Raw genomic sequence first — 25,678 nt, forward strand, 5'->3', positions numbered from 1 at the left:
CTGTATAATGGATAACTTGTTCTGTGTTATTTTATTTGTTTGTCTTTTGTGCGGTGCAACCAAGGAAATGCATACCCGATAGGCTCCCATTTTCTTTGACGTCAGATAACCTCCTACACAATACTGTTCCCTTGTCTTTTAAATTTATTAATTGTATATTTACCAACCAATGATAATAAAAACACTGTGTGCAATTTCCCTTTTTTTATTAATGTATAATGTAAATACACAATTTTGTTTTGTATTAACAACTCAAATATATAAATCTAATACAAGCATGCATGAGTAATATACACATTTATTTTCACGCTGCTGCTCTAGCCCGCTACGTCACACGAGATGACTCATTCATTAGATGAAATCAAGCAGCTTTATAGTACTACACTTTGACATTTTTGTTAAAATGGAAACTCCACTATAATTTATTATATAGGTACCACCTGTTGAATCCAAAAACGGCTCGGAAAAGAGTCTAACGACAAATCCCAAAGCATTTCTGGTATTTATGAGTCCCATGATATTACTATAATTCGCTATCAGATAATCATTGAATTATTATCAAAACAGTCCATTGAAGTTTTTGTTTGTAATAGGATACTTGAAGTATCTAGGTGTGATGAAGTGACCCCCAGACTTGACCTTAGCAATAACAATAAGTGAGCAGCGTTTTTTTGTAAGAAATATTCTTGTTTATGAATTTGAAAACTAAGAAAGCATAATATAGGCCTAAGGTTTAATTTACAGTCCCAGGACTCGAGACCCGTATGTAGGTTGACTTTATGGGGTCACTGAATTGCACTTTTTGACCTAGGTAAACAAAAATGTTCGGAAGGCCAAAACTTTTTACATAACAATAAAACCAACAATTGCAGAAAGTTACAGTAATAAACATGTATTCCGCATTTTTCCTAAACATATTAGCCTCAGTCACTTGGGGTAGATAATCGCGTCTTCAAAGGGTTAAAAGTAATATTGTCTTGTTATATCATAACAAATTGAAAATTAATAATTTGAAACACCAACAATTGGAAATTAATTTTTGTTAACTCAAACAAAATGATACACAAATAATAGATAATTATAGCAGGCATTTCATTCTTTCCTGATTATAGCAATAAAGAGATATACTAAAATAAAACACATTTCTGTACTATACGCATTTTGTAGTTAATTGTAGTTAAGACAAATACTGTTTAATTCTCATTGTCTAAAATATTACAAACCTAATTTTCATCTATAATTATTTAAAAACAAGATAACTCATTAGACATTATCATATGAAATAAAACAGAACTATACATTCTCTACATATTGTACTGACGTCGGCATTACAGAAAAGTAAGACACCTAGATATTGTTAGAACATTATTTTCGATATTTTTTTATAATTTTAAAAGTTTATCAAGATGGGTCGATTGTCATGAGCAACAATTTGTTGATCATAATGATGGGCAGGCACCCGTGGTTCAGCAATAAAAGATCCTACAACACTTTCGTAGAGATGTTCATTATCACGTTCATCAATTGGTCTTTCTGGCCTCTGGTCATATATAGTAGGAACATAGCGAATACCCGGAGAAGGTGGGGTGTGTGGAACTTGATCAGGTGTTCGGTGACGGTAAATCACAAAAACGATGATAACCAAAAGTAAAACAAATACGATTGAAGGAACAGTTCCATAAAGTGCTCTAAAAATAAAATTACCGGGTAGTTATTTATTAGTAGTAATGTAAACAGTTTAACCAGCGTATTTCTTTACCAATCACATTTGAAACATATAATAGATAGGCCTAGACGTTACATACATGATATATTCATTTGTTGACTTTTCTGATGGATCCGTGTGGATTGATACAAAATCAGTTTTCCTGTTTCCAATCACGTCTGTAGCCTGTACCCAAAATGTGAGCTTATCGTTTAATTCGGTATCAAGTTCAAATCTTACCATTTCATCCTAAAATTGTAAAACACATAGTATACTTTGTATCGGTGTATCTTACTCCATTGTCATATTAAAGTAGTCAAAGTCAATCAGAATGGTGTGTATCATCCTATTTAATTGATAACAACAATAATAATAATTTAATGAAAGTACCAAGTCATTTGGTAACAACTCCCATTTGTGTTCAACTTCTGTTACACCATCTTGTGTCACAGCATATTCGAACCTCACAATTCCGTTTTTATTAGAAATCGCTGATAGGGGACGCCCTGTTGGCGGGGCATCTGAATCGTACGCTTCTTCAAATACGTCATCGATCTTAATTGTGAATAGCAGACCTTCATTGACATGTAGTTCGTTATAAAATCGGTCTTTCCACGATAACGTAATCTAATACGGTAACAAAGTGCCTTGGATTAAGACATGGTTATAATAATGGTTATTAAAAGCAAAGAACTTATAACACAAGAATCTCCTGTTCGTCCGAAGCGCGTAACAATTTCGAAAGGCATTGTGGGATAGAATAGAGCTATGGGTGGCGCCATTGTGAGCCATGGAGTAAGGCGCCCGCATCAAATTAGAAAGTCAAAATCATAGAGGGGATCTGGTAATACTCTATGGGGTGGGGGGGGGGGGGGGGGTAGAGTAATTGACTGAGGAGTAGGGCGCCCGCATCAAATTAGAAAGTCAAAATGCTGTGAAATGGCGTCGCCCAGTTTGACATTTTAACCCTGTACTTCCGATACTGTGTTTTGAATGCAAATTGAAGAACAGGAGATTCTTGTGTTATAAGTTCTTTGTTAAAAGATAATTACATAATCAAAAGTATATATGCAAACATTTTGTGAACGCCAAATCAGTGGCTGACGTTATCTCAGTTATTTAATACAACTTGAAATCCGTTGATAAGTTAACTGATATTACTGATAATCAACATTGATATAATTAATATTTTAATATGTTGTTTTACAATAATGGTTCATCGAATATCGCATAATGTACTTGTTTTATAATCTGATTATAAGCCAACATTTAATACAAATAATTTTGAAAATAAAAATATACTTGTTCGTTTCCATTTATAGGTATTTGTACTCCTGAATTGTTGTTATACTTCACACCATCAACGGTGAGATGAATGGAACTGTCGCCTGCTATTGATATTTCACTCTGGTTATCAAAAATTAAGCAACGTCGTGCATTTCGACTGTTAGCAGCAGTATCATTGACACTCAAAACCACACAGTATACACCTGTGTATGGAAATAGCTTATACTTCTTATTTGTCGAAATAAAAAAAAACATAAATATGATTCTACCAGAAATAATATATGTTTTGTTAGTTCGACTGCAATTTAACAACATCCGCCTTTTAAAGATGGAGCTGTCTGTCTTCCTTTTGTCGTTTCACTTTTTAGAAAATTGAAAAAAATACCTGGAGACGTTGGATTAAATCTTGCTTCATATTCTTCTCTACTTTGAAAAACGTTCAGAGTAGTACACTCTTTAGGTAAATCAAGAACGTTATTACTAGGAATCATTTTGCAAACTTTCACGTCATATGAAGATACTCCCGATGCATCCATCCAAGCCGACCACTTGATCACACACTCAGTCTGAAAATAATCTTTCAATAATTACACCACAATTGGAAATTTGACTGATTTTCAATAAATCTCTAAAGGGCAATTAGGCTACTTGTAAGAAGGTTGGGCACATACAATTACTTTGATTAAACATTTTCTATGAAAATAAATGTTTACATTTTTACCGATTTTGTATATCGATCACCAATTTCCAACGCATTTCCAACACAAGTTGAGGCTCGTGGAGTTAAAACTGAACAGTGAGTTGGTGGTTCAAAATCTAAAATAAATCACGTATACAAATCGATTCATTATATTAGTAATAATATGAAACGTTAAATTAGATTTGGATTTGATAGATTCATTTAAAATAGAGAATACTACCTGCGATAATACATAATCCCCCTGGTTGAGTAAGTCGACTATCGCTACCCTTCAATGATGAAATTCCAGTTCTTCTATCAACTTGGTATATACCAGCAACTGTCCAATCGGACCAATACAAATAGTTTCCATATATTTCAATATCAAAAGGATGCCTTCCAACGACAGAAATAATCGTTCTTCTGTTGGTTCCGTCGAGGTTAGCTTCTTCAATTCTATCAGTGCCAGCATCACACCAATACATTTTTCCATCTTGAAAATAATTATATCGAACCAATTTGAAAACAAGTTCAAGTGATTAGGCCTGATTAGCCATTTGATGGCGGGTGCAATCACTAATTATGTTGGAACGATACAAAACTTGACCAGAATAATTTTTATTCAAAATCGTAATAATGGGCACTCTCAAGATTCGTAATGAATCGTATTCGATTATTTTATACTCGAGTGTTTTATGAATGGTGTACGAACGACGTGGGGAAATGGGGTAGGGGTGGGGTTAACAATGATTAACAGCTTGACTTACCAGGAACTGATAAAACAAGGCCGTTTGGATAAACAAGTTCTGTCGTCACTAGCGCGGTTCTGGTACTCGAGTCGTTTAATTGCGCGCGCTCTATCATCTGTGATCCGCTACCCCAATCAGTCCAGTACAGGTATCTAGGGAAGCACAATTTCTGTTAATTATTACATTAGTTTACAGTACAGTACAGTATACCCGTGACTGAAATAGACAGAATATACTCAACCTAATCCACACGTTATTAATGAAAATAAAAACAATTTCAATTGTAATAATGGAGTTATTACAATTTATACGGAGAGACTTAGGTCAGTGAAAACAGGTAGGCCTAGCAAGTTAATTGAAAATTGAGTGGTATACCCGTTAGTTGTGTCTATCTCAATTGCTCGTGGCTCGTCTAATGATGTGTCAAACAAAATTGTTCTGTTCGTTCCATCCAGATTTATTACTTCAATTCGGTCTTCTACAGTACTTGTCCAGTAAAGTTTTTCTCCAGTTCCATCAACGGCTAAGCCATCCACAACTTTATTAAAAAAATAAAATAAATTAAACTAAACCTTAATGTTGTACATTTGAAGTCTTGATTCATTTATGAAAACTAAATGTATATTTTACAAAAGTTCGAACCTTTTAGTTGTTATATACAAATTAACCCAATACAAAATTCAATTCTATGAATGTATTATTATGGTTTGAGGTTTTAGACATTTTGAAAATAGGCCATAAGGTACGGTATGAATATAACATAATACATCAAGTGAGACGAATTGGCTACATATGATGCTTACATTATTATAACACATTTTGTCTTTTGATTGGTTAATAATGTATCACGTGCCGTAAATAGTAAGTTCTACCAAACGGATAGTTAATTTCACGTTCAGCTTTTTGTAAACCTTTTAAGAATGAAATGCAAGCCAAGGGTTGTAGTGTCGCACCAAGAACTGTTGTGCTGACGCTTCCACCTTTGATGGAAGCGGTGTGTTGATAAAATACAATTTTACCTTAGAACGTAGGTGGTGTGTTAAAACAAATAATAAATGTTTTCTATTCGTTTAATGAACAGTATATTTCTCGTTGTAAGTCTATTGACTCGCCTCCCCAGGACAGTGAATCTGTCAATTTATGACATGTATATATTATATCAACCGAGCAGTCTTTTGTATACTACACATTAGACAAATTACACGCTGTTTGTCTAATGCTAATGTAAATATCTGTATAGTAACATTCCTTACAACTGGTATTCCCCAAAAGTTATATTTTCATAAAAATAATATTTGTAGAACAGCGTGGATTGTGACGTAAGTTTAACAATGGAACAGATGGTTGTAAATATTATTAATTGTTACTGAATAAAATTCTTCTAAACATTTCGCAGTTTTAATAAAGTTGATCACTTCCGTAGGAAAAAAAATGTTTAAAACACAAAATAAACGGTTAAATTTAACCAGAAGCCTATTTACTTCTAGTCAATTAGACTATTTTTTGTTTACATTACAGTTTTTAGGTAAATAATTTTTTTTTCGATCCAATAATTATTATATGACATTAGAATAGCATTTTCAACAAAAATTATATTGTTAAAAAAATGCTTTCAATGGGACAATATATCTTTCATAAAAGCGAGAAAATGTAAGAATAGAATTGTTCTAACCTCCTGATTCAAAAGAGACTAAAACTTCATGTTGTTCAGTGACAAATGAATAGCGTTCAATGGAAGACTTGCCTACGTCAGACCAATATACTGTTGATGTGTTAGGATCATAATCAAGAGCCACTGGTCTATTTAGTTGAATATTGCCAATTGCTAATGTAAAACTTATATCCGTACTGCTGCCGCTGGAACCTAAATTTGACATGTAAATGCCTGGTGGGTCAATGTTAGTAACAAAGACAATAGGCTCACTACCTGTAAAGTAATAACGTTTAATTGAATATACTTACAATAAATAAAATACATTGATTCATTCATTTGTATAAATAAGGCCTATTTGTTGATGGATTCAAACATGGAGAGAGGCATTATAATATACCAATAGATAACAGTTTTGGTCCTCTCTCCTTCATCTTTTTTTTTTATTTATTAGACCATATAATAATATGGACAATTGTCTAAAATAAAGTTGAATTGAATTCCTCTTTTCAGGGATTTATTTCAATAGGCCTATATGTTTAGGCATTGGCCATTGTTTTTACTATATATACATAAACATAACACCTTTATTGTATTTCTTTTTTTGGATAATCTATAAGATTCATTTAAAACACATATACGTCTTCTCGCATGTATAAAAATATGTACTCAAAAGATGTAATCCATTGTGTGACAGTAACATAGGCTATGGCTTTAAATGCATTCATTATTATAGAAAATACTTACCAACAACGAGTCCTATGCGTAACATCAATAGAATATACATTACATTTATGAATAATTCTGCCATTTTACTTTACTCTATAACAAAAAACAACGGAAAATTGCATCTCTATACCTTTAATACGTCGTTTCAAAGTATCACAACATTTGTCTATTTAATATACTTTATTTGTTTTCTTATCTGAATTATCACGATAATCACGCTACGACGATGAGTTGTTGTTTGTTTTGTTTTTGTTTTTTTAAATGATAAATATAGTATAGGCCTATAACATGGTGTATACACAGCAAATATTATAGTTTGAAACACATTTTTAGAAACTCTTTCTATGCCGCCTACATTCACATGAATTCTAAGTTTTTTTAAACCGTACATATTATACCTGATGAAGCAATGGTGTTTCCAAGAGCTTAGTAGTTTCTTTATGTCTGTTTTGTTGGTTTTGATTTACCTTTTGGATCCAGCCACTGATATCCAGAGCATCGAAACGTTTTCAGTAATTTAAATGTTTTGGATTTATAATATGGTCTACAAGTAATACTATTGTATTAATTGAGAATCCTAACTCTGAATTTTATAAATAAATTGTATTACTTACTCAGATCGTACTATTAAACTAGACTTCACTGAAAGATCATCGAAACAGATATGTTGAAATATTATGAGGAAGCAAATTATAAATTACATTTTAGGCTTAATGAATTGTGAATTTTGTGGTAATATTTAGTCATATTCTTCGCTTCAGTTCAGTTTTGATTTTGAATTGATTAATTGTAGGTCCATGACGTCACCCCATCATACACAAAACTAAACGGGCAAACTACGCAGTATCAATTGACATGCATATTTTCATTAAAATGTTACAAAATCATATTCGTAATCATATCTATCAAAGAGAATTGAGCTCATATACTTAGATTATATTTTTTTTTTGCAAAATATATAAAAAAAAGATTAAGGGCACTCTTAGACGCACCATGTTTCTTCCTCACCCCACACGACGGTGAATTAAACTTTTATGATACAGTATATTTATAATATTTCGTTTTACCTGTACTTACATTCTTTAAACCTAAACGATGTGCAACTGTGCAGTCCCTGTAAAAGATTTACAAAATCTCTCATTTTATTTGGAAATTTTAGTAATCCTAAAAATATTCATGGGTTTTCCCGAGTACCAAAAATTAACATCAGTATTATCATAATACTGTAATACCAAAGACAAATATAATAAACAATACTGTTATAAACAAATCTGATTCATACGTTCTTTTAATATTCTCACTTATAAATGATAATACCGTTATTATCTTCAAACCTCATTACAACTTGAACGGTGGCTGTCTTTGAAATAAAAATTCAAGGTTCAAACTAAATAGGCCTAATACAATTTTTATTATTAATAAATCAAGTCTCTATATATTATTTCTACCATAATGTTAATTGGAGCTCCACTCCATCCCTCATACTTCATATTTGTTCAAATGTTTTCAATGTGTACGATTTTTTTGAAAATCACGCCTTATTTTAGGGGATATCTTTTACATGCAAAAGAGGAGGTATGAATAATCCTAAAAAAATGTATTTCTTAACTAAAAAAAAACTGTTTCCAGATCTTTTTATTTTTTGTATTTTTATTGAGTATAGGCCCTACATTGCGCAATCTTGCTTAAATAGACACTTTTCCCAAATCGATAAATAAGCACTTTCGAATCCATGAATAGGCCTAGACATAATGCATTCAAGCCTAGCTAGCTAGGCTGAGTAGACGGCTAGAACAAGCTTAATGAGCAAGTTAATTAAGATGATGCTGATGTAAAGTGCAAATTATTATCTTACATGTAAAACATACTGACATTTTTATCTGAAATAGTACTTGGGCCTAAACAAATTGCATTCATTGTGTGTGTATAACATTGATTTGCCATTTTTATACACTAATTTACCAAAGGGGAAATTACACCAACGAACAAAAAGTGTCCGTCGCCAAGTGTAACGCGTTTCGCAACGTATTGTAAACTAATAACCTCTAAGTTACTGAAAAAAGGTGTAATGTATTTAATAAACACTATTTTCTCTGACCGATTTTTAGTCGCGTGCAACGCGACTCTACAGCTCAATATGTCGGTCGGTTGGTCGGTCGGTCAGTCGGTTGGTCGGTAAACACTAACTTGAGCACGCGACTGCAACCATTATATATGACCTTGTTAGTCGCGTAGAACGCGACTCTACAGCTCACTATGACGGTCGGTTGGTCGGTAAACACTAACTTGAGCACGCGACTGCAGCCATGTATATGGCGTTGTTTAGAAATGTTTTTTCAGTTTCAAGTATACATACTTAAACATAATATAAGCTGAGAAAATCTGAGTGAAGTTATGTTTGATTTATATTAATGATTGACGTAATGTCTAATCGGACACAAATAAAAAGTTCCTATACTTGTTTGTTTATTATGTGCATGTTCAAGGAGTCCGGTATGCATATTGCAACAAGCCAGATATGTATATGAGCCAATTATATCTTACATATTTTCGATTACATTTTAAAACTCAACTAAATTATACTGTATTATTTTGTTTATTTCATTATTATAGGCCTGGTTCTACATATTATCATGGGTTAGTGTCCTGTTTAAAAAGTACAGAGTGTGGTAATTAATGTAAAAACAAATAATATATGTTGAAACAAGTATAATCTTGGAAAAATACATCTGTTTTCAAATGATTTGTTATGTTAGTATTCGTTTACTTTTGTTAAACCATAAACAAATAGACTTACTAATGACACTTAAATTATTGAAGGAGAGGATATTATCTAGCAAGAAAGGTAAACGAATTCATCTGGATAAGAACAACAGAAAACAACGCCAACGAATAGCTGACACAAGAAAAAGTGGTGGCGCCAGTGGGTTACCCAAAAAAGAAAATTTATGTTTTTTTATTAATTTATTTTTATATATTAATAAATCAACTATGACCATTATAAATAAATTATGTTATTAAACGGTAGTTCTAACAGCTTTAAAACCTTGATAAATACCACAAAACATCAATCATTTGTTTTCTATACCCTTGCTTCAAGACACTGCAATTTGCACAACAGTCAGGCGTTGAGCAAATTGCAAGTGCAGAACTTTCCCCCTGACCGATTTTGAAATATAGAGCTGTTGGGTCCCCGGAAATGGCACTTTGCTTGATTTGTTGAAATAAAACAAAATATATAAGTCTCACCAGGTTGAGATGGAGCTAAGAAAATTGTAAAAAATAAAGCAGGTCCCCGGAAATATGACTTATTATACTTAGAAATATGAAACAAAATAGGCCTATATAAGTCTCCATGATCAGCCCTACCATGGCTGAGGCTGAGCTAACACAATTTGGAAAAATAGAGCTGCTGGGTTCCCGGAAATTTCAATTATTTGACCTGCTAGTGTTAAAAAGATACTAAGAGACACATTTCAAAAGCCGGCGATCTACAGTAGTACTGAACAGTCTTAACGTAACGTTAGGTTCATTTTACATAGAGGGCCAAAGGTGTGTGTAGACGTAGTTAATTTTCCCTCTACACTGATTGTCTTTTAAAATACATTTTCTTGATTTTTGGATATACCAACAGTTAAATAACTGACATATCGATACAGCAACAAATATTGATTGAAGAAAACTGTTTTAATTTACAAGCTGTGAGTTAGGATTATATCATTTTCTTCACTTTGATCAGCTAGGCCTTTCGCGCCTTTTAATACGTTTGTTGCTAACGCCGGTAACCAGGGACGCCAAGCATTGTGCTTACCACCATATGGTACGTTACGTTTAGTCTTTTGACTAGGCCTAGGTTCACTCTCCTCATCTAAATCATTGGCTGTTTGGATATTTTTTTTTTTTAAACAAACTAGTGCGGATTATCACAACAATAATATTTACAGTTACTTTTGGTCGTACTGTAATTTTGTTTTTTGTATCGTGACAACCGATGAAACGCTTGTCTTTGAATGCTTACATTTTTAACATAAAACAACGTATTTCCTACTTTTGCTCATCATCATGCAGTATAAAGTACAATTTAGAACATTATTCATCCATTTACTATGTATCATAGTAAGAATATGCACCCTAAGTCAACCGACTTTAGACTTCACTGAAGTCGGACCTGACATCGCAAGCAACTGGTCAGCACCTACCCACATTAAGCAGGATAACTTGGATTTGAGATCACCACTCTGGCAAATGTACGGTGCAAGCTCTTCGAGATATCATCACCACTTAACGTTAAGTTACTTGATCATTATTGCTGGGGGTGTCTCCCTAAATCCTGGACCTCAACAAAAGTCATATTGTGACGTATGCAGTAGAGGATTTAACAAGCGAAGTAAAATCATCAGACGCAATGCATGCGACATTAAAACAATACATACAAAGTGCGCCGGTAAGTCATCCTCTTATATTTGCGATATATGCTCCTGGAACTCGCTCCCTTAATATGATGCAGACTTTCATGAAAATCAGAACCAAGATGTATCTGACGCTAATCAGATTGATCCCCTAGACGATGACATGGACGACATCGCAAAAACAATTAACAAACAAGGAATGCATTTTCTTCAACTTAATGTACGATCGCTGATTCCCAAAATATCTGAAATAAGGGAAATCGCATTAAAATCAAAGGCAGCAGTTATATCCATCACCGAGTCTTGGCTAGATGAGACTGTTCCTGATAATGAAGTAAACATAGATGGATATACCTTAGTTCGCAATGATAGATCTTCTCGTAGAGGAGGTGGAGTATGTATGTATGTACGTACGGACAAAGCGTTTACCAAGAGAGAAGATTTAATGGACAAAAATGTTGAATCAGTATGGATTGAAATCAACCTCCCGGATACAAAACCAATCGTTGTTGGAACATATTACCGTCCTCCTGAACAGAATGTCAACAATTTTCTAAACTTTTTCGAAGACACTGTAAATAAAATTAACAACCAGGGCCTGTTTCTGCTGCAACTGCTCAAAATACGGTATAAAAATACGGTATAAAATACGGTATTTTTTATACCGTATTTTTTAGTACCCCGTTTCTGCTAACAATACTTCTTGGGTGGTCGTGTTAAATTTCATCTTTTTTACCCAAATTGCCATTCATTTATTTGATCGATAATTAAAAGTCGCAATAAAGGAAGTTTTACGTCTCACTTTCAACAGCCTAGCCCTAGTGATAGAGATGTTGTGAGAGCACAGAAAACATCGTAATGGGGACAATTAATTCGTTCCCTCCCCGAATTATTGTATTTTGCAATGTTGTACTGCTTTCGCAGGCTCTTCAGCTTTGAGTTTACTTGCTTTGGAGACAAGTTTATTCCATACTCCTGCTTTATTTTTTTAGAAATGTCTTTATAAATGTGGTTGTCCCTTTTATTACCTTTTAGTTGGTCAGACATTAGCTTCCCCACACACATTTATTTAGTAAAACTGTGACGTCTTCGCTCCACATTTTCGCCGAATATATCTATACATGTGTGTAAAGCAGCTAACAGCGACAGAAAATAAAAACACGAATGGTGACCTTTTGTCATGTAAAAAAAAATACGGTATTTTTTATTGGCAGGAGAAACGGGTACAAAAAATACGGTATAAATTTGTAAATACCGTATTTTATCCACAAATTTTGTGGGGAAAATACGGTATACAAAATACGGTATATTTTTTATGAGCGCAGTTTCTGCTGCCAAAAATATACCGTATATATACGGTATTCAAAAAATACCGTATAATATACGGTATTTAGTTGGCAGCAGAAACAGGGCCCTTGAAACCATCATAAATGGTGATTTGAACATAAATACTAACAGAGATTGTACTCAATCTACGAATTATAAAAACGTTCTCGAATTACTAGGATTCTCTAACTTGATAAGTGATGACACTCGTTTTGACAGGAATTCATCCTCATGTTTAGACCAAATCCTATGTAATTCTCAAGACAACATTTCTAATCCGGTGTTATAAACACAGGCCTAAGTGATCATATGCTGATATTTTGCACACGCAAATCTTGTAAAGCAAAATATTCATCGCATAAGACCATTTACTCAAGATCATTTAAACAGTACAACAAAGAGGAATTCCTGTCAAAACTGTCCGAAATAGATTGGACAAACGTTACATCTAAAGTTAATGTTAACGACGCATGGTCGTCATTTAAGGAAGCTCTTAGCTCCGTCATAAATTGTGTGGCACCCCTTAGAAAGATGAGGGTGAAACAAAGGTCAGATCCATGGTTTAACACAGATATTCTAAATGATATACGAACTCGTGATCAATATTTTAATAAATTTAAAAAGAGTAAAATCAAAGAAGATCATGATATGTATTGTAAATTAAGAAACAAGGTCAAGCGCAATGTTAAAAAAGCTAAATCAACGTATTTTCGAAATAAAATAATTGAAAATAAAAACAATCCTAAGAAATTATGGCAACATCTTAAGAAATTAGGATATAGTGAAAAGACGTCTGAACAAGCTAAAGTTGTTTTGGAAATAAATGAATTAAAAATTCACAATCCACAAGAGGTTGCTACACATTTTAATAATCATTTTACCAATGTAGCAAGATATCTTGTTGATAAACTTCCACCCATGAGTAACATGTTTAACTATGGTTCCAAAATTGTAAAAGACTTTTATTCTTCAAAAGTTACAACTCTTTTTAGCCTTAAACCTGTGTCAGAAGAATTCATTCTTAAACAACTTGAAAGTCTTGACCCTACGAAAAGTACAGGTCTCGATGGGCTACCAGCTAAATTCCTTAAAGATGGCGCCGGTGTACTGGCTTCCCCTTTAACGTATTTTATCAATTTGTCAATTAATACAGGAGTTGTTCCGAGTGATTTTAAAATAGCTAAAGTCATCCCACTGTATAAAAAAAAATGTCGTAAAAATCCAGAAAACTATAGACCCATCAGCGTCTTAAGTGTTGTCTCAAAAATTCTCGAAAGGTCGGTTCATGTTCAGTTAGAACAGTACCTTGTGGAAAATGATCTTATTTATCAATATCAGTCAGGTTTTCGGCAATTTCATTCTACCGAAAGTACTTTAATTAATCTTTTAGACACAATTAAATTAAATAACTCCGTAGGTACACATAACTGGTATGGTACTTATAGATTTATGTAAGGCATTCGACACTGTCGATCATGATATATTGTGTGAAAAGCTTTTGTTAATGGGCATCACCTCATTAGATGGTTTCGTTCATATTTGTCAAACAAAAGCCAAATTGTTAAAATCGAAGACTCCTTATCCGTTCCCATGGATATTTCATGTGGAGTTCCACAGGGTAGCATACTGGGTCCTTTGCTTTTTTTATGTTTCATAAACGATATGGTTCTAAGTATCGACCCTGAATGCAAATTGCTGTTATATGCTGATGACAGTGCAATTGTTTTCTGGCACAAAGATCCGACTGTCGTCGCTGATAAACTTAGTAAAGCTCTTGATTCATGTAGAGTATGGCTTGTCGATAACAAACTATCTATCAATATCAGTAAAACTGAATCTATCATCTTTTTTACCCAAAAAAGACTTCAACGTTTACGATCTTTCAATATTATTTCTCATGGCCTTACTTTAACGGGTTCTAAGTCAGTAAAATATTTAGGTATAGAACTTGATAGTTCTGCCTCTTGTAACAACATCGCCAAAAGTGTTATAAAAAAGGCGAATAGTAGATTAAGGTATTTATATCGTCAGGCTAGTTGCTTGGACAAAAATACGAAAAAACTGTTATGCTCTGCCTTAATTCAATGCTTGTTTGATTATTGTGCTTCGACTTGGTATGAAGGTATTGACAAAGTTTTGAAGCAAAAACTACAGACCACTCAGAACAAATTTGTGCGTTTTATTTACGGTTTCGGACCACGATCTCATATTGGTCAGAAGGAGTTATCAGACATTGGCATGCTTAAGGTGGAAAGTAGAGTAAAATTTCTCAGGCTTTGTAATGTTCATAAAATTGTCAATAACAATGCAGCTCCATATCTATCTGAACATTTCTCACGGACATCCACAATCCACACACATAACACACGCCAACGTAATGTTAATCTGGTTTTACCTCTACTTAAAGGAAATAAACAGTCTCATTCTACTTTTTTCTTCTCTGCTATCAAAGACGGGAACGCTCTTCCATCAAACTTAAAATTAATTTCCAACTTAACTACCTTCAAATCTCATATTAAAAAACATTTTGAACGCAATATTTTATATTTAGAATAATTTTGATAACTATAATGGTCTTGATAACGTGCAATTTTTCTCATTACTTGTTTGCTTTCTCTTTTAATTTTTCTGTTTTACTGGGCTTTATTTAATGTATATTTATATATTTATAGTTTTATAAATGTTGTATTTTCTCTTGTTTGTTATGTGCAATTTTGACCCCATTGAAAATGGGCTGGTTTTTCCGGCCTAATGGGTGTTCCTGATGCTCGTTATTTTGTCTTTTGTCTGTTTGTTATTTTAATGTTGAGCATCAAATAAATTCAATCAATCAACCATAAAAAAATAAAAATAAAAAGTAGAATATTAATAATAATAAAAAATAATAATAATAAAATATATAAAAAAAAGTAATAAGGATGATGAAAAAAATCCTCAGCAGGAATTGAACCAGGGACCTCAACTGTGTAAGGCTGGATATATAACCATTACAACAAAATCACAAACAAACGCAAGTTTTACAGCAATTAGCCGGCCTAGTTACACTTAGAACTAAGACACAAACATAAACAAAAATGTCGGGAGAAATTATATGTAGGGGAATTATACTTTAGGCGGAGGTATTTACCTTCGGAGTGCTCTTCTAGTTATTAATGTGATTGGTTTATTTGTGTAAACTGTTAATGTATCATTTAATTACAAAGTAGTGACATATAGTAAAACCTTCTTCGGCGCACCCTTCTACATTGGCCTCCTTTATCAGACTATAATGGTTATTTTCTCCGACAAATTGAATTTGCTGATAATTACAATATTTTATAACACATTTACGACTATTATCTGTCTACGCCCAGAAAAGAAAATAGTACTGTGACATTACAATATTATATAAAAATATCAAATTAATTAGCATCAAACTAACAGATTTAGTACTTAATAGTACAAAAATTCCAAATTAGGTTATGTTTAACTAGAATTCATCAACCTGCCAATTTACCAGCAATGGAAGAAAATTGTCGATATTGTTTGTTATGAAGTAAAAGTTTGACGTTTCCAACAATTGTTATGTTAATTAGGCGGTACGGTGCATTGTTTTATTTATTTATTTATTTTCAATCTTTCAACAATCAGAAACAAAAAGTTAAACGGAGGCAGTCGAGGTTTTGATTTCGTGTTCACTATTCAGGATGACTGAATCGGAATCGCATCAATCGCCGACTGGACGTGTTTATAATATCTAATTCCTGTTACTTAATTTTATTTTTCCCTGCTACCACCATGGATTATGCTGCCACATGTACAATTTACGATGCGAGGGACCCCAACCCTAACAGAAAATAATGGCTCAGTTAGATATGTTTAACTAAATGAAATTCTTGGTAAGAATATTGTTCTTAAAGTATTATTTCTTGGTAAGAATAATTTTCTTGATAAGAATTTGTGTGATTCTTGTTAAGAATTTTACGATTCTTGGTAAGCAAAAAAGTATTGAAATATGGACAAGTCAAAATTTACTTGTTTCAAGAAATATTTTGCTTGAAACAAGTTTTTTTTTTCTTAAAACAAGAATCAGAATTTTGCTGTGTAGATATGTTTAACTAAGCATGACGAGTCACATTGTATTTAGACCAGCGTTCCGCAACCTTTTTTGACAGCGACCCCATGATCCTATTTTGGAAATTTTCATGACCCAACATCGCGTATTTGATCTTACAGAATCACTCCGCCGCCCCCTCCCCCATCGGCACCATCTTTACAATGTTGTACATTATTTCTAATTTTCTGCCATGTATTTGTGTTCTTAAAATTGAGGGCGTTAAGCATAAAATTAAGATCGAATCCACAGAAAAAAAGCACTGACTGAACCAACATTTAAGTGACCCAGTACTATTGTCATAGTGTCCTCTCCCCCTACACAACGTCTCTGCCACACAGCATTGAGGTCGTTTCAACGACATTACCAGATGCATTGACTTGCTTGTGTGGTGGAAAGGGGGACGTTTTATTCTGTGAACCCCACACAGTAGCATATAGCTTTAACTCTTTTCCACCACGACCAGCATGGGGTTCGAACCCATGACAACCGTGTTGTTAACACGAAGCTGCTCAGCCGACTGAGCTAACCGGTCATCTTGGATATAAACAGGTTAATACCAGCTTTGACGGTCATAATTATGACGTAACGATGAATTACGTAATATGAAGTACGTATAAATAGACTATTGTCAGCTACTCAGTCATTACTTTGTTGCGTCACGGGTAATGCTCTGCATGTTCGAATATTCTAAGCGCTCTAGCTTGGGTTCAAAACTCTGCGGATTTTTTTTTTTTTTATGAAGTAAATATTGTTTTTATTTTATTTGGAAAGATATTGAGACAGTTAAGTTAATTTAGGAAATAGATAAGCTATCTTTGCGATTTCACTCTCGTTATAGTAATCTCTATTAATGGGGCCATAGGCATTTTACCACCCGCAGCCTGTAGCCAGCACATCAAATATGCACAAATTACCCATGGTGGGGCCTGTGACAGAGCGAATTTTGTTAAATGACACCCCTGGCTAGAAATGGTACTCTTGCACGTAAAAATTATGATAAATGGCACCTCTAGTTGGCCGGAAATGACACCATAATTATAGCGCGCTCGCAATTGGCAAAACGACCGTAACCAGCTACTTTTTCCGCCGGTAAACACATTTGCGTTCAATGCAACGTCAAGGGGTTCTCCCGAACCATAAAGGTCTGAACAACATCGCTATGAGTGTAATTTGGGATGGACCAGTTTATATTGTTTTTTCTACTATTCTGTGGTTCATTGTAAAAGTTCCCACTGTAGATGTAAAATGTAATCAGTGTTGTAGATTCTACAAAACTGAGAACATTTCACATATAGATCAGTGTAAAATTGATAAAAAGTTTCAGTATCGGAAACAATTTCGCGACCCATCAATTTGTTTTTTTGTGACCCAAACATGCGCGACCTATAGGTTGCGGAACGGCGATTTAGACCGTATTTTTAACATTATACCGTACGTTAAACAGGTCTGTATTTTAACATTTAAATTATACCGTACGTTTTAGGGGGTACAAATATTTTCCTTCCGAAATTTCTTATTTTATTGCCATGTTAAATAAAGTTTCGAGTTAGCTTTCATTCATGAGCGCCATCAGTTGGCGTTTTGATTTTTGGCTGTAATAATAAATAAATAAATATTATTAATCTGTAACTCTGACGGAGTGTTCTAGATGGCATATAATAAATAAATGCCGATTCAAAATAAGCGGACCTTCGAGTTGTTAATGAAGGCTTGTCTGTCCATTCCAACATTATCGAGAACTTGTTTGAATAACGTGTTCGTATTTCTACCACGCTTCAAGCATTTGTCATCTTGGAAGAATAGCCCAAATATGTATTGTCTTACCAGTTATAACTCAAATATCCGCCAAGAACTATATCCTACATTAAGATGCGGTGCGATTTTTTTCTTCGTACGTGAGTTCCTCCATCGGTTCGTTTTGGACTTAAATCGACTCTTCGGTAAGCTTGCGCACCAATGCGTGACAACGTACACAAACCCAAACGTGGTTTAACAAGGCAATATAGATGGATGCAGCCGCGTGCTGAAGTTAGTGTTTAACGACCAACCGACCGACCGATCAACCGACGACGTTGCACGCGACTAATAATAATAACGATTTAAAGATCAGGTGTGGGCAAAACATTTCTATTCTTCATACATTCCAATAATTATCGATCTATAGTTTCCCCTATGTTTCATAATTTGTTGGATTTTATTAGTAACAGTCGTGGTGTGTAATATCGCCCTCTCTGTGAACAATATTGATACTATTGGGAAACTTTTTTACACACATTACTTTAATGTCACGCTCTTTTCACTATCACTATTATTCAATGAACTCGTTTTGACATCGGTTGGCTTTTTCATGCTCGTCTTCTTTTTTATACTTAATCATAGTCATCTTGAATACGGTAGATTATGGATGTATTGTTGGTGGATCATCGTAAGCATTAGGATCAGAATGATTACTTTATTTTCAAATTTAATAGTACAGTACATGTGAAAAGTAAATACAAAAAAGGACAATATATATATACTATACCTTACAAGTCATTCATTCATTGCTATTTGAACATTCAAATTAGCCCTCACGAAATTATAGGGAGACAAAATCTAAAATTAAATTGATTGTTCTTAAGAGATTGATTGATATAAAATAAGGCCATTTTTCATTTGAAATTTCACATCTTGTCTTTGGTTTGTATTTTCGTTAAGCATGGCTTTTGTTTATTTATCTCCAAAAGCAAGTGTTGCCACACAAAATGTATATGTTTATTGACAGGGGCACGATAATTACGCGAAAATTACTCAGTCAATATCATTGTACCATGATTCAACTAATCATGTTTATTTACACAGGTTATGTAAGATAACAATTTATTTGTGACGACATAAAGTGCAACGAAAAACTTAAGTTTATTATTTCAAAAATAATAGTGGTGCTATTATCTTTTTTTTTTAATTGCTATATCTTTTTAGTCGGTATTGTATCTTCTAGTCGGTATTGCATCTAACACTCTTCCGTCTTTGAAATCATTTTACAAGTTAAGTGACGACAAGGAAATTAGTCACATCGGGTGAAAGTGAGCTCACCCTACTGGTCACCTATATCTTGTTTAATAAACTGTTAACGAGCCATATAAAACAATCAACGTAAATAATTGTGTGGTATAGCCTGGGAGGTCTATACCACAATTAAATTTTATTATTTTTTCCGTCATCGACAGTCGTTTTTGTTGATAAATCAAGAATATAATCGATATATATTATATATATATATAAATCAATGATGTTGCGTAGCACTGTGTAAATTATATATAAATCATACTGTACGGTAAATTATAGAAACAGTGCTCATATTCGGAACATGATCTCATAATCGCGTCGAGCATAGCTCATTGGCGAAAGTTCCGTATATTTTAGTTGTATGAAAAAATGTCTCTGGCGGGATTCGAACCTGCAACCTCTCGCTTACAGGGCGAGTATCATACCACTAGACCACAGAGCCATGTATGGTATTATCACAGATTTTCACCCACCAGATACATTCTCTCATACAACAAACGCCCTCACAATCAGTGGATCTGGCTGTTTTACTTCTCGTTATAGATATATAAATCCAAAGGCAAATTACTGAAAAATGACAATGCTGTGGGTATCAGTGGCTGGATCTCAATGGAGATACAAAATAAAAGCGAAGAGCTAAATCAAAACGAGAAGTAAGAGCTTTCGGGCAACACTAGCCCTTCATCAGTGCAAGTGTATATATATAATTAATAACAACGATGGCATGCAAGTCTAAACATTTAAAATTAGAAAACCGATTAACAGAAAGCGAAGACTTGAAAAACATCTTTTTATTTATATGAAGATAGTAAATTGTTTGTGAGTTATGAAAACTTTGACAGTATAATGTCACAGCTCGCTCATCGCATGGCTTTTTTAAATTTGTGTAACTGGTATAAAGATCACATTTCTTGTAAATCGATTGTTAAATATATTATTAATTAATTGTTTGGAATGAATTGCACTAATTAGTTTGAAAAAAAAAGAATGATAGGCCAAATATATATATATGTATATGCTCAAATACAGTAGTGATATGACATCATAATCACATTTTTTTGTCACATAAAGTTTGATAGATTCGTTTTTTATCAAATCAAACACCAATTTGTTTAATAGAGAGTGGCAAAATACCTACATAATTATACATTTATAAGAACGGCAATAGTTCTGTGTAGATGTTCCATTTTATTCGTTCTAATTACTTAAAAACAGCGTGTTAGACATCCATGGAAAACAAAAACAAAATACCTGCACGCAAACGCCGCAACACCGCGGTTATTGATGTTGGTAAAATCGATAAATATTGAACGCTTATCTCAAGCCGAACACTATAAATGAAGGCCATTGTTTGATTTTACAAAGACCCCCAATAAGAAACTGAATTCCTTGCATATAAAATCCCTTCTTTCCTCCCGTCCATTAACCTGCTTATTCCGTAGACGTCCTTATAGTTGATAACTTAGTCCTGTGAGTTTCATCAATTTTCGGCAACCTTTATTATAGAAACTTTTATTAATTTGATTTAGTATTATAAAAATTGTCTTGTACTGTAACAGTTGCAACATGTGCATTTCACCTTTGAGTTCTCTAGCGACATTCCAACTCTTGGATGTAAGGAATTGAATCACAATTTGAAATCATAAACAGTTGTTCGTAGAAAAGAAGAGTTAAAGAATACCAACAAATAACTACTTTCAGATCAAGAAGATCCCAATTGGTAAGTTTTAAAACCTTATATTTTAGTTTACATATTGTTAATATCAAGACAGTGCTTAACATGTATTGTATATCACTTTTTCAAAAATATATTCAGTGATACAATGATTCGTTATTTCGTAATTGTTGCTGTACATCAAACTAATGCATAAAAAGAATTGTTATTATTTTCTTTTTATTTCCAAAAATAAAAATTACTGGTTTACAACTCGTGGCCAAATGACCAAATTGCATATAAAAAAAGATGTCAACAAAACTTGCAATATTGCAAAAAAAGCAAATGTAAAAATCTTAAACATTAAGATACAAGCATAAAAACATAAAAAGTAAAAAAGAAAAGAGCAGTCGCAAGTAAGCAGGGAAGGTAATTGTGAATTTAATAATTTGTGTAGGACTGTTATTTTAATAGTACCAATTCTATAAATGGTATTTTATTTATTTATTTATTTAATAACACTCTTGTGTAATACAAGACCAGCCAATTCTGGCTTATGAGTGAATATATAGAATAACTATAGACACGGATAAAAAACATAAACAAAATATAACAAATTTAAACAGATTTAGGCACCAAATCTCTCTGTTTCTGAGTAGAAGGGAAAAAGAGGGAGAGAAAAAAAAATGTACAATATAAATAAATATGTTAAAAATTACTTGTTGAAAACAATGGACTGCCGTAAGGATAGCAATTGATAGGCAAATTTAGCAACAGCAGAACAGTGGTTGCCATCACACATTAAACAATTGAATTTTTCTAGATTTGTTAGATCTGAATGCATACACTCAAAACGAATACCTAAACATTAGGGTTGACGCCATAATGGGTCCTCACCTGACCTGATTCCAGTACCAATGACTTGCATGAACCAATCTACAGACATAAATAGATTTTATATATTAGTTATAAACATGTTATGAAAGATAGACGTCTAAGCGATGCAATAGCGTTTATTGTTCAATTGAACACCCAATTCCGTCTGTTTGTTCACCTTATTTTTAAGTAAGCAATATGTTAGGTCTGAAATGGTATAGTATGAACATACTACCTTAATTTGCAATGCCAATATTAATACTGCACTATGCACTACACTTTTTATGAGGACATATAAATGAGGGGGAATAAAACAGTTTAAGAATACTTTCTGGGGGGTTTGCATATTTTCCTATTATGAATGTGCAGCCAAAGAAGATAGTATTGTGGTTTAATAGCTAATAAAATAAAGTAATCTATTTGCATACAAAAACGTGACACAATGACTACTTTTTTAATTCGATACCACGTATAGTTATACTAAATTAGAGGGCCAAAAAGCTGGGTCACTGTATATTATTGTGAGAAACAACCATACAACCTGATCTGATAGAATAAAGATCATTGTGGCAATTTAGGTCTAACTTGTTTACTTCAACAACATAATTAGCACAACAACTAGTAATCCGCTTAGAGGCTAATTGACATTAAGAACGTACTTGTCGATCAGTTTCCAATGGGACTCGACTCCTAAAGTAGCGCTTTATTTCTGCGGTTGTTTTCAAAAGGCATGATGAAACATTGTTTTCGTCTAACAGGTTTACAGTGTAGAAAAAGACAGATAGATATTCTGATATTATAAGGTGTAGGAAGTATTGTTTGAAAAACATTTCCCGCGCTTATGGTGCATGCAATCCAGGGACGTTATTGTCTGATCAACTAAACGTGTTATGGTAAACCTCATTAATTAAATGAATAAAATAATTCTTTAAAATGATCTTGCATAAGCAAAACTAAATAGTTCACTGTTAATGTTTATATTTGAGTCGATTGTATTGCATGAAAGTGAATACAATGTTGTTTATTACATAATAATTATAATAAACTGTAATTACTAACATTATCTATTATGCTTTTTATTTCGTTTATTCTTGTATATAAATACATTGTATAATTCGGGTTGTAAAATGAAAACAAACAAATGAAAATGAAAAACTCATAAATTCTCTGTGTAAAATGTTTTAAAACGAGATAAATGATAATGATGACCATTATCAAGTGTATAGAAAATATTTAAAAAATTATGAAAAAAGGAGGTAATACGGAAATTAATAAATGTAAAAATGTTACTAATGAATTGTAACGACATTTAGAATTACCGAAAATGTGTATATGATTTATGTAATGACATGAGATAATATGAATGTGAATAAAAGTGGATTTTGCGCCACAAAAGAGAAAAAAAAACATATATTTATTATAAATAATATTATGCTTGTTTTGCCAAAAAAAACACAAGGACAGTTTACAATCTTGTGCTTTATTTTGAGTTTACCTTGATTATTTAACATGTGGGTGTTTTCCACATTCTTTGAGAATCGATATTCTGGAATACAATGATAATTAAGAGGTCGTTGTATGTATCAACAAAAACACACACATTCTTACTATTCTATCATTGGTCTATGATGATAATCCACTCAACATTAACCTGGCCATACAAACTATAGTACGGTAGCCTATGTACCATTACAATTGACTAAATTCTTGTTTTTTTTGTGTGTGTTTTATGTTTTCAAAAATGCTCCTGATCTTTTAAAAGGCGCTTATTTCCATATTCTCATCCGATAGTTCATAATAGGAACACGTTGATCTTATTTATTCTCCATGGCTTAATGTTTTAGTTGGTACACAGTAACCAACAAAAATAATCATCGGATATTATTAACACACATTTTTAAAGTTTTATTTTTCTCTCTATTATTTATTCTTAATGATTAGAGCAAGTGTGAATTAATGTGCAGTTATACTTTAGTGTTTAAACATACCAACAAAATGATAATCATCGAACATTATTGAAACACATATTTCCCAAATGAGTCAGTCATTGTAACGGAGTTGATTGACAAATTAATAGATCAGATTGACATATCTATTGACAATGTAACTATCATTAATAGTAATGTTAAAGTATTGCAATATTGTGCTGAATCGTCCATTAACAATCATTTTCGATCACAGATGTTAGCGTTCAATAATCATTTACAAAACAGGTGTATAATACGAAACGCGATTATCGTTCAATTGAAAGTATTTAAGAAATAAGCCGTGAAATTTGTACCTCCAATTTCAAATATAAATTTTTCCCAGAGTGGAGGGTAATATGTTATTATTATGTTCGTGTATTAAAACTTGACAGATTAATAAGTTCGATGGTAATCAGTGCGTTAAAATTGATTTCGAAGGTATGTTATTGTTATTGATAAATATTAAAGGCATCATATTATATAAGGTTGAAGTCAATACTAACCTTATGATTAGTTATGATTGGGTTGTGTCTGTTTGTGATTAAACTATAATTTTAGCGATCATAGACGTGCTCGATTGATGCAAATATAAGCCCATATCGAACATTTTTATCAACTAGATATTTGATGTATATTAAGATAACATAATATATTCATGCATTTTATTGGTAGCTTGCAGAAATGAAACGTTTCATTATCGATTTTTAAAATTACATCAAAGGGTCAGAAGTTTATTCGCTGTCGGTTTGGCCTACTGAATGTTGGTAGTGTTATCAATGAGATCAGCTTTGTAACATGGGGTTATTTTTAGTGAGTAATAATCAATAAAGATCGCAATATATGGCTGTTCTCGTGTATTTCATTTTTTGTAATCACCTTATGTACGCTTTTGTAGCAGGTTGTTTGTGCTCCGTGCTGACGGAGACGGACAGTGAGAACATGGGGTGTTATCTTGAGGCGGTGATGTCCAAATTAACATCAACAGCCGCTGAAGCACAACCAGATGTTGATAAACAAAATTGCTTCATAAAAAATACAAAATAATATAGTCAATAATTGCTAAGTCATAAAGGATAAATTTTGTCTAATGCGTGAGAATATGTATTGCCAGTACAAGCTTGCACATCATCACCCAATGTCTGAAGCACTTTTTAGGGTGATGTGTCAACATCGGAATTTTATAGTAAAGATGGAATTTAAATGCCTCATTAACATTGCTATAGGATTAGATCACATATTTTACTAAATCTATACATGTTGATGATTTTATTTTACATACTAAAATACATGTAGTAAAAACACTTCCAAGTGTAAGTTCCAATTAGCGTGTAGAAGAGAATATTTTTATGTATATACGAAATATGTTTACCACATTACGGAGATTTAACAATCAGAAATGTATATTAAATGTTTAAAAGTTCTGCTTTAAATTTGAATAATGAATCAAATCTGTAATAAAAAAAAAAGAAAGGAAGTCACTTTTATTACATAATATTTATTAC

At 32.9% G+C, this 25,678-nt stretch overlaps 1 protein-coding gene and 1 non-coding gene across 2 annotated transcripts; both read right to left on the reverse strand.

The window, feature by feature from the left end:
- Window positions 1–12: 12 nt before the first annotated feature.
- On the reverse strand, window positions 13–7,596 carry LOC140051322 (uncharacterized). Its single transcript, XM_072096495.1, has 12 exons — window positions 7,415–7,596; window positions 6,819–6,893; window positions 6,093–6,347; window positions 4,796–4,958; window positions 4,439–4,572; window positions 3,913–4,164; window positions 3,714–3,808; window positions 3,378–3,558; window positions 3,008–3,195; window positions 2,096–2,332; window positions 1,806–1,954; window positions 13–1,688 (listed from the first exon to the last, which is right to left on the reverse strand). The coding sequence occupies exons 2-12, from the start codon at window positions 6,880–6,882 to the stop codon at window positions 1,391–1,393; spliced, it is 2,016 nt and encodes a 671-aa protein (XP_071952596.1). The 5' UTR covers window positions 6,883–6,893; window positions 7,415–7,596; the 3' UTR covers window positions 13–1,390.
- A 12,453-nt stretch (window positions 7,597–20,049) lies between these two features.
- Trnat-ugu (transfer RNA threonine (anticodon UGU)) lies at window positions 20,050–20,121 on the reverse strand. Its single transcript has one exon. It is a non-coding gene; the product is annotated as a tRNA-Thr (tRNA).
- Between the last annotated feature and the right edge of the window lie 5,557 nt (window positions 20,122–25,678).

This window comes from Antedon mediterranea, chromosome 6, assembly GCF_964355755.1.
Source record: "Antedon mediterranea chromosome 6, ecAntMedi1.1, whole genome shotgun sequence".
NCBI classification, from domain to species: domain Eukaryota; kingdom Metazoa; phylum Echinodermata; class Crinoidea; order Comatulida; family Antedonidae; genus Antedon; species Antedon mediterranea.